The sequence below is a fragment of the Plectropomus leopardus genome, chromosome 17 (genome assembly GCF_026936395.1).
Source record: "Plectropomus leopardus strain MGB_pleo_1.0 chromosome 17, ASM2693639v1, whole genome shotgun sequence".
Lineage (NCBI taxonomy): Eukaryota > Metazoa > Chordata > Actinopteri > Perciformes > Serranidae > Plectropomus > Plectropomus leopardus.
In genome coordinates, this window is record NC_142192.1 from 22,276,872 (window position 1) to 22,287,907 (window position 11,036).

Consider the following 11,036-nt stretch of genomic DNA (forward strand, 5'->3'; position numbering starts at 1 on the left):
TAAATTCATCTACACATATATACCCATTTCACACTTTAATGTTGTTATTGAAGAGTTAATGCAAATTAGTCCAACAACTCTCAAAGCTAATAGGGGAGAACGGGGTAGGTCGTCACATGGGTTGACTGTTACATTCATTCGATCTCACTCTTCAGAGGGTGCAGTTAAACATGTTGGCACTGAAGTTTTCCAAATTGCGGTCAGAGGTCACCCACAGGGTAATTTCAGGACCAAGACACATGATATTATAAAAAGCATTTAAAAGTATAAAGGAAGAGGTATAGTTTAAATAGTCTGTTTTTTTCTCAAAATGTCGATTCCAGTTAGGGATGCATGTCACGCTCTGTTGGGAGTCGGTTATCACATGTATTGTTCTCTTTATTGTTCTATAAGAATTTTAAAAAAAAAAACTCCTAAAAGAATGATTTTTCCTGTTCGAGCAAAGCAAGAGATGTGTCCGGTTGTTGTATTTCAACAAAAAAATTTCATGAAGTTAAACTTTTTACATCACCTTCGAAGATACCTTTTTTTTCCCATTAAAATAACTTTGAAATAACCGACACCATAGTGTGACCAAAAAACTCACGATAGGGATACGCCTGTTGAATGCATTTTGTCGTTTCAAAATGCAGTTTCTGCTGGTTATGCATAGTCTTTTTCACAAAAAAAACTTAGGCAATACAAGCATGTAGTTAGGTTTGGAAAAACATAATAGTTTGGTTCAACATTCATACGGGGCACAAACAGCACACTCCCGGGTGAAAGTCCTAGGTCAGACCCATCCAGCGTCTTTCATTGCATCATGACCTGCAGCATCCGCAATGAAGATGCCTTTTGGTGTTGCACTTTTACACCAAAAGCTTTCGTCCTCTGGATTGGCAGTGCAAAAAAGTGGTGAGTTATAGTATGAGTGCAATAGTGCTCATATTATTTAAATGTTTTGTTGAGAATTTTTCTATTGAATCTAATTCAGCAAAGTTTTCATGCTTCCATTACTGGTGCGATAATAAGCATGTGACACCATCTGGCAACTTTTAGTGACTTTTGGAGCTAGTGCTAGCTACTTTCATTGTAAAAGTGATAACTTAGTTATGTTATGGTACTGTTTGAAGTATATTTGTACCATATTTGTATAGTAAATGTTTCTATTCTATACTTAAGTTCTTGGGTGTTGCAGCACTTTGCCTTTTATTGTTATTGCTCTTAATATATGTTACATAATGTGTGTTCAATATTTGCACCAAAAACAAATTCCTTGTTAATGGAAACCTACTTGACAATAAATCCTTTTCTGATTCTGATTTCAGAGCAACACAGACACACCACCATGCAAGTGTAACTTTTCACAGTGGAGTGGGCCGTAACTATACATCACATAACCGTTAATCCATCACGCGCAACGTGAATCTATTGGAGGATATAGTTTTTGAGCGATTCAGATGTAAGAAAAAAGCGTGACATTCAACCCTCTTCTCTCCTATTCATTTTATTGGTGTTGCGTGTCTGCGCACCGACGTGTGCAGAGTCGACAGGGTCCACTGTCCACACCACAGGTTGACTCACAGCAGCCGGGGCGGCGCCTGACTATAAAACCCCTGCGCACATTTTACCGACCTCTGAGCATTCCCACCTCTCCTCTGCCGACCAGCTCCCAGCCCTGCACGGTGACAACTAACGGTATGCTTGTCTCTCTTCAAACTTGTCTGGCTTTGTCGGAATTTTAATAAACTCTTAAATGCCTTCAGGTAGGATGGGTGGGGAGAGAAATACTAATTACTTTTTATCTGCCACTCAAAGTTTTCTTACAGGGAAAAAAGTCGGTGAAAAATGTTTTTTCATATATATATATATATACCTACAGTCTATGACATGGGATTTGTGTAATTTCCTCCGCTTTCAAATAGTATTTTTATTACATATTTTAAAATGATGCGTTGTAGCCTATTGTGTTTAAATGATTGACTTTTTTGTCAGTTTTGAATCTTACGCATTTTCCACAAATAAGAACCAACTGTATTTAGGGCTATTCCTTTGGCTTATACAGTGTGCACTCCCTATAGAAAACAACTCTTATTATCTAAAGTTTATGACATTTCACATGTAGATTCACTACTAAGGGTGTGGTTGATCTTTGGGCATGTACACACATGCACTCTGTGGCTGGAGTGTCCCCTTTCATTTGCTGCACCACCACCATTTGGGGTATCAGCGCATTTTTTCCTCTCATTCAGCTCAACTTTTCCATTCCCTATTACACACATCCCGTTTTCCCTCCCACTTCTCCTTTTTAACTATTGCAGCTCTATGGCCATAGTGTTTACAGTAGTTTGAGTTTGGTGATAGTGAGCTGTTGTTTCTTAAATCAGGTCAGTGACAGTCAGCCTCTCAGCAGACCTTGTCTCATATCTCATGAGTATTGCTCATCAGAGTGAGGGGCGTCGGAGCAAAGAAAAAAGTGTTGTTTCCCCATCACAGTGCTGCATCACTTCCTCCTGAAATGATTTGGAACTACAGAGTCTGACCTTTATTTCACCCAAGACAAGAAATAATTTGTATGCAAGATCCTCTGAGGAAGGTCGGTCAGACTGAAGGAGGTGGCAGATTGTTGATATGTAAATCCAGCCAGGGGCGTAACTTACGGGGGTGTGGGCACTTCACTTTTATAAATGTCATATTTCTACTTTTTACAGTCTGACACTAATGTTGAATTTTCACTTTTTACAGTCTGAAAACTGATGTTAAATGTAATTTTTTTTTTTTTTTACAATCAGGAAGGTAATGTTAATTTTCCCCTTTTTACCACCCCAGTACTAATGTTATATTTCCACTTTTTGCAGTTCAAAAAACTTATTTTGTATTTCCACTTTTGACTGTCAGGAAAAAAATGTTACAATTCCCCTTTTACAGTCTGAAACTATTGTTGAATTGCCACTTTTTACTACCCAAAAACGGTGATTTTTTTTTGCAGTCCGTAAAATAATGTTAAATTTCCAATTTTTACAGTCCAAAAACTAATGTTAAATTGTAGACTTTTTACAGTATGAAACTAATGTTGAATTTCTATTTTTTACAGTCAAAAAACATATGTTGTATTTTTTGAAAGGGTTATTAAAGTTACAGCAGTGTTTATATTTTGTAAGATGTAGGAAACTCCAAAGGAAATGAATGGAGAGTACAGGAATGAAAATAACTTGAAAACCTGATGGACTTTCAAAAATCTGTATTTCTAAAGGTGATAACAGTGTCCATAATAACGGGACTTGGAGTGTCTAGTTTAAACATTGTTCAGGGTTAAAATGTTACTTTAGATACAGCACTTTAAGTATAAAAGACATTAAAGAAACTATTAATTTTTGCATACTTTAGTAAATATTAACGTGAAAAAAGCACTCATTTTACACATTTTGCTTTTTTACACTACCTTTATTGTTTCTTGCCAAATTTCGTTATCAATGTCATGGCCTGAACTGTGCCAACATACCATCATATATTACAACCTGCAGTAAAATTTCTGCCTATGACAACTTTGAAAAAGTATAGGCTTTAGTGTTATAATAAGTACATTTAATGATATCCCTGTTGCTTTGAGGTTTAGGGCAGATATTAGTGCAAATTTAAACCAGCAATGCATGAAAAATAGTTGAAGCAGACAACTCCACCATGAACAGAGTGGTTTTATTCTGCACTTTTTCATCTGTGGGGCGAGTCAGTATGTTGTTCAATTTCATCACTTTTTGTTTGTTTTTGTTATGACCTTTCATATCATGATGGATACTTATTAAAATTAGGAAACTGCACATACTAACTGTATGTTTCATGCAAAGAATGGCGACCGTTAACAAGTTCAAAAGCTCATTGTCTCTTGAACTGCCCCCGCCACTTTAGATCTTGAGATAAGCTCATCAGTAGAACATGTCTCGTTTGATAAGTTTATCATCACAAAACAAAGCAGGTTTTTATAATTCATTGTTTTTTCAACTTCTCTGAGGTCTTATTTAAAAATTGTCCAATGCAGCTTAACTCTACATGACCATCTTCAGCGGTTTCTTAGGTTGACAGATTATCAGCCTGGCCAATTATTGGGGCCAATATTTGGCATTTTGCCGATTATTTGTATTGGCATTTTATTTTAATCATCACAAATAAAATTAATGAATTAAAAAGTGCTAAAAAAGGTGTCAGCATGGGAACAACTTTTACTTTGTAAAACCTCAAGGAGCTATTTTTATTTATTCATTTTGATTTTAATTTTCACTTCATAAAAACATTTGCTGGGAACTTTATATATACAATGTTCAGCTTTGATTAAACAGTTGTTAAGGCATTTCAACAACATTTTGTGTTGGAGTTTGTTATGTAACAAACTCTAAATACTGAAAGAAAGATTTTCATTTTTATTGTAAATGCATAGCGGTTATTGTTCTCATTAACTACCAATAATCTGTACCAGTATTGGCCCTGAAAAACCAATATCGGTCGACCCCTAATTCCTTCTCTATTTAAACTTTGTCTTTCAGGTGAAACAAACTTCAGCAACCATGCCTTCAGAACTGGAGACAGCCATGGAGTCACTCATCAAGGTGTTCCACCGTTACGCCTCTAAGGATGGCAACAGCGGCAAACTCAACCGGCGAGAGCTCAGAGAGCTGATGGAGAATGAGCTCTCCACCTTCCTCAAGGTGAGAGCTTGTGAAGTGCATAATCACAGTGTCCAGAATTAAAACATGTTTTTTATTGTATCACATAATGCGGCAATAACCCAAAGTTTTCTTGTTGATGCCCCTCTCGTTCTAAAACTCAGTCTCAGAAAGACCCGGCTGCCATAGACAAAATCATGAAGGACCTGGACACCAACGGCGATGGCCAGGTGGACTTTGAGGAGTTTGTTTCTCTGGTTGTTGGACTTTCCATTGCCTGTGAGCAGTGCTATCAGTTGCACATGAAGAAGACGGGAAAGCACTAAACGACAACAGCAGAAGAGAGAAGAAACCAAAAAGCATTTCAAGTATTGTTAAGATAGTTTTGTTCAATAAATAAACTGAAGAATTTCAAACCTGTTGTGTCTGGTGGGTTTTGTTTGTGTAAGTTGCTGTGAGTTTAAGCTTGTTTTTGCTCGCAAGTTATCGTACATGTTCTGTCATTGAAATATAAGAGCTGCTCTTAAACCCGTTTATAACGTGGAGCGATATCACTTTCCTTGTGTTTTTTTCAGATGTCTTTCACAAGTATTTACATTTTGACTCCTGAAAAAATCGAGCAAAGCGATTTCTTTTAAAAAATTTGAAAAAAGGCAGTGAGAAACTTAGTAATAAACGTTTCACATATTTTATATTTTTTAAAAAGCAAGGGGAAAATTGTATTTATTTTAACACACTTGGATTTGCGTTACAAAATTATTATTTAAAACACTATTCTCCTTTTTTTCTTGTTTTGTTTTTTTGTTTTTGTTTCTTTTATATATATTTTTCTGGGGATTTTTCCTGTGCTTATTACTAAATTTATTGCAAATTTTTGGTTTATCTTATTACATTGCTCATCGTCTTTTTCCCATGTTTTTGAAAGAAATTGACCAATTTACTCAGGTTTCACGGAGTTAGATTATATAGTGTTTTTATCTTGTATAAATATTGAAACGTGGACACAAAATCATTGCTTTTTTCCAGCCTTTGCTCTAGTTTCACGCCCTGGTGAAACTCTTTCGAGAGAGATCACAGTGTAGTGACTTCTTTGGTAACTTTGCCAGCCACACGAGTTGTGATGATGTAATTCCAACTTGTATTTTATTGCTTCCATGGGTGTGAAAGTGCAGACGAACCTCTCCCTCTCAGTTTGATAAAGTCCTGGTTATCGCTGCTCTGAGGAATCTGCAGAATGTTCTGCTCATGAACACACCTCTGTGTGATGTTGAAACACTCGAAATGATGATGCATTCATGAACAAGATAAGGTGACGGGGGGCGTTGTAGCAAAGTAAAGTTTGTTGCATTCTTGTCAATTTGATTTGATTGAGCAAGACAGTCCTGGGCACTGTGAAGAAATGTGAGTCACATGGCACAGAGGATTAGTACGGCGCTGTTTTTCCAACAAATTCTTTTCATCGAATTTCATGTCTGTTGAAACTTGGATGACACCAGAGAGACGAACAGAATAACCCCGCCTTCTGACTCTTCCTGAACTTCCTTTTGCTCTAAATGAGGTCTTCAGCTTTACCTTTCCTCAGGCTTTATGTTGAAACTGATAAACTCTACCAATGTTTTAGTAATTCTAGATATGACTTCAGTGATGTAGTATTTGGCCCACAGTTGCGGTCAGGGTCTGCCAGTCCTAGTTGACTAGGCATTATGAGCCTTTCCCAAAACGCCCCCTATAGCAGCGATACTCAACTTATGGCCTGTGGGCCAAATCTGGCCAGTGATGGGGTGCCAGGCAGCCCACCAACCATTTTCTAATTTAGAATAAAAATAAAGTGATTCACACTGGGAATTGCTTTTTTACTTTTAGTATACATAAGTTGGCTGAGTACATGAAACTTCATTAAAATAGATTTAAATTATTTTGATTTTTTCAGATTTTTCTTTTTTTTTTTTTAATTTGCTAAAACCCGAGAAATATCCTAAAATCCCAGAATTGTCCTAAAGTCCCTTATAAACATGCTAAAATCTGAGAAATGCCCTAAAATACTGGAAATATGACAGAGATCCTACCTAAGACCCCAATGTCCTAAAATCCTAAAAACATCCTAAAATCCACGAAACGTCCTTAAGTTCTTGAATCATCCTAAATCCTAGAAATGTATATGGCTGCACGCGACTGGACTCAGTCCTCCTGTCCCACTTTTATCTCCATGTCCACTTTCAGGTGAAGTGTGCCTCATTAAGTGCCCTCGAAAACTAACCAGTAACGAGCAGAAGTGGATTATTACACCGTCCAACAGCAAGCCGGCATTGATGGCGATGTGTTTGAGCTGTGTTCGTCCTGAAGACGTTCAGTACAAATGAAGTTCCATGCGACTGCCCGTAAAAAAGTAAAATCCTCAAACTGGATAGACATTTAATATTATCATACATACGTCAACATCTTAATTGTTACGTTGTATTTAGGATCAAACATATCTCGTCTAGTCTCAATTAAACAGGCGTGTTGTAGTCGTGTTTATTTTATTGTGAAGTGTTACAGGAAGTATTGCAGTAGACAAGCAACTTATAAACATCAGGATGAGAAAGGAGATGTTTACAAAAAAAAAGAAAAGCCACCAATAAATCTTCAGAAACAAGTTTTATTCATATGTATGTGTTATTTGTTAACTTGTTTATTTCCTTGCTTATTTATTGGTTTGTGCATTTGTTTCAATGGCAAAAGGTTAATATAGCCTAAGCAACCTACATTTCTGGTTAACAGCAGCACGTAGCCTACAGATGAAATCAAAGTGATACAAGGATATGAAAAACCTAAAATGGGAGTAAGTTTTTCTCCATGGTTACGAAATATTACGTCAACTCATTTTTCCACTGCAGAGGGGGAAGTTTGTGCTAAAGCTTGCTGCTGTATTTATACCCTTCTCATGGATAGAGCATGCTTCATTCAGTTGTAAAGGTGTCTACAAATAGAGTGACACTCACAGAGAGAGAGTGGGTCCAGTTTGGGAAAAGCCCACTCTTCACTGCCTGAGCAGGGCCTGTCTGAAAGACCAAACTCAGGGCGAAGAATTCGCTGAACTCCTGCACACACCTCTTTGGGCAAGGCCTTGCTCTGTGGCCTACCAGTGTTCATGGTTACAGGGCAAACACTCAAGTTGCTAGGTTACGTGTGTGTGTGTGTGTGTGTGTGTGTGTGCATCCCTCAGTATACACAAGCACCACACCCATGTGACCCACAGCTGAGTTTACAGTCGGGATTTCCTGCTTGGATGACTGTTTTCTCAATGTCCCGTTTGTGCAGTTTAGTATGAGGTGCACTGGATTCATCGAGATATACATGCTGTTTGTTTATCATGTGGCCTTAAACAATACAATCATTATGTGCTGCAAAGAATGTCTGGTAAATAAACAGGAACAGGTTAGAGTTTGTTTCCCTTAGTGAGAAGACGTGAGAAAACCTGCATATTATCACAGTTTTAACATTTTTCAATTAATATACACTGAAGGTCGAGAGAATAGCAAACGTTCACTAGTGCATACCACACCTTCCTTGGACACACACAGGCAGAACAGCCCCTCTCTGAGCACAATTCAATTTGTTGAACAATAACAACAGTGGTCCTAACTTGCCAAACCCTTCCAACATCCGGTTTGTAACTGTTGCCATAGGAAATAACACCAAACTATTGTCACCGTGTTCTAGCTGATTCTATAAAAAAATGTCAAGTTGTGCCTTTTTGAGGTCATTTTGTGTCTTGTTTTGTTGTGTATTTGTATATTTTTAGTAATTATGTGTTCCCTTGGAGTTGTTTTTGGGTCTCTTTGCAGTTACTTTGCACTGCTTTTTGGTCATTTTGAGTCTCTTCCTGATCAGTTCATCTTAATTTGAGTGACATTTTGCAGGTGAGGGTCAGTGTGGTTTCCAGTAGATACATTCAGTAATCCATCCATGCAGAGTTGTACATCTTTTTGTGTCTCTCTGCGTCATTTTGTTGAGTTCACCTTTTGGATTGTTTTGTGTGTTTTTGTGTGTGTTTGTATATATATATATATATATATATATATATATATATATATATATATATATATATATATATATATATATATATATATATATGGTAATTTTGTGTCTAATCTGTTTATTATATCAATGTAGTCATTTTGTTGCTCTTTGAGGAGATTCAGTGTATAATTTGGTCCCTTTGTGTCTAATTTCACTCATTTTGTGTGTTATTTGGTCATTTTGTGTATCTTGGTTGCCATTTTGTGTCTTAAAGTCCTAGTAACAACCTATTAAAAAAAATAGCAGCCTTTTTCTTTGCTGAAGCTGTTATTTGGTGTGATGTGGAGTATTTGTAAAATAATGCCCAATGTGGAGATTCAATTGAAAGGTGTTTTTGGTGATACTGGGACCTTCAGAGTTCAGTTAGTGCTTCACTGTTATTTTTATTTTATTTTTTTAAGACACATGGCTCTGAGCAAGTGAACTCTTTTCAGTGTACTTTTACTTGACCACTAGATGGTATAAGAGTGTAACTGTAATCACAATGCTGGTCATGAGTATTTGAAAAGCTCTTAAAACGGCCCCAGCTGTACCGCAAATAGTTTTATGTGAATCACAGCTGGATATAATACAAGATGTGGTTTCCATGGATACACTCTCTCTGTTTGGTAGATCTGAGTGAGTAAGATGGTGGAGGAAGTAGACAAGAAAATAGGTTGAATAAAGTTTTCCACACCATGAAAAAGGACAGTGCGATGTGAAAGTCTTACATTGGATTATAAATTCAGTTGCAGAGTATGTGAATGTTGGTGCCAGTTACTTCCAACCTATGATCTGTACTTTTCTGGACTTTGATTTAATTTGTTAATTAGAGACCAAATCAATTGTACCCTGACCAAAGAGGAGAGACAGGAAAAGACCTTTGATATATCTCAGTCAAAGTCATGCAACACAACCACACACAAACAAACGCACAAACAGTGTTGCCCCAATGCTAATTTTTATATCTCTGATTTCTGGTCTCTGCAGCATGACTCATGTGCTTCGGGGACATGACTGTGAGTCACAGTCTTCACCACAAAATTGCAAGGAAGAGAGGACCCACTCAGGACCATAACAATACACCCTCAGTGAGTCACTGTGACCAAATGTTTTCATTTTGGAATCATGTGCATCTCAAACATTAAATGAAAATAGAAAAACACAAAAAAAATCAATAATTTAGTACTGTATGCAAGCCAAGGCTCTCTGGTGCATTGTTGGGTAGAAAGAAAAGTTCATATTTAACTTAAAACATACAGAACTGTTTATTTCTTTTGTATCTGATTTTCAAGATTGTCAAACAGTGCAGCAAAAGTTGCATGACGCTTGGTCTTCATCTTTAGAAAAGCCACAATAATTATCAAAATGTATTTGCACAGAGACAAACAATTTATGACAAGCCTGTAAAAACCAAAACAAGGAGCGGAAAGTGGAATTTTAAATAAAACGCACGTAAAAATTTGAAATGATTAAAGTTTGTTCTTTGGAAGAGAAAAAAATACTTTAAACTTCTCAAACCAGCTCCAGAATTTGTCTTTTAATTTCACGAGTCTTGAGGGATTTGTTTTTGCAACGGTCAAACGGTTGTGTTTTACACAAATTGTGGAGTTTCTTTGAAAGGATGAACAAAAGTGAGCTCTAAATGGAGCAGCTGTGATTTATGTGACTTCATCATTACAAAAAGTGATTCAGTACACATCGCTGTATCCCTGCATTCATTAGCTTGCAAAGAGAAATGCAAAGAAAATACTTTTTTTTACAAATCCCTGAGATCCATTTCTTAAACAATTCATTTAAAAGTGATTATAGAGGTAAGAGCTACTTTATTCAGAAAAAATAACTGACCTTCAATGAACTGAAAATCCAAAACTCCTTTAATACATTGTTTCCAAGTTTAAATACAGATGTTACATGGCTAAGTTGGCTTAAATTATACTGCAGTCAAAACAAGAATGAAACATCCCTTTTTTGCCTTGCATTAGATCATCTTAAACAAACAGCACACTGCTACACTTCTACATATAATATCCTGTCTACACTCTCGATTGCAACAGGTTTAAATGCAAACTTTAGATCATAACATTTTTTGTGAAAAATGATACAAACTTTCTGAAAATCCCCTCTAAATATAGCTACATATCCAACAAAATATATACCCATGACATGCGAAATGGCACATTGCAGACTCCCTAACAACCAACATGAAAAACCATCAGCTGTTTGATGATAATTTAGTGGTTTGTTGGTTCTTAGTAACAACAATACAACCAGTGTTTCTTAAACTTAAAAAAAAAAAAGCAACAAGACACGAGGGGAGAAGTAGGAGTGGTTGGAGATGAAAGGGGCATTATGGAG

The 11,036-nt window shown here is 36.6% G+C and overlaps 1 protein-coding gene across 1 annotated transcript; it reads left to right on the forward strand.

Moving 5' to 3' along the window:
* The first annotated feature begins 1,522 nt into the window (after positions 1 to 1,522).
* s100a10a (S100 calcium binding protein A10a) lies at positions 1,523 to 5,053 on the forward strand. The gene is made up of 3 exons (XM_042506432.2): positions 1,523 to 1,677; positions 4,518 to 4,679; positions 4,802 to 5,053. Exons 2-3 carry the CDS (start codon positions 4,539 to 4,541, stop codon positions 4,961 to 4,963), a joined length of 303 nt encoding a protein of 100 aa, XP_042362366.1. The 5' UTR covers positions 1,523 to 1,677; positions 4,518 to 4,538; the 3' UTR covers positions 4,964 to 5,053.
* Positions 5,054 to 11,036: the final 5,983 nt, after the last annotated feature.

Bases quoted from the DNA above. Each gene is read 5' to 3' on its own strand.
- s100a10a (XM_042506432.2), top strand. From the start codon at position 4,539: ATGCCTTCAGAACTGGAGACAGCCATGGAGTCACTCATCAAGGTGTTC. The intron at 4,680-4,801 runs GTGAGAGCTTGT...TCTAAAACTCAG, and splicing joins AGCTCTCCACCTTCCTCAAG to TCTCAGAAAGACCCGGCTGC.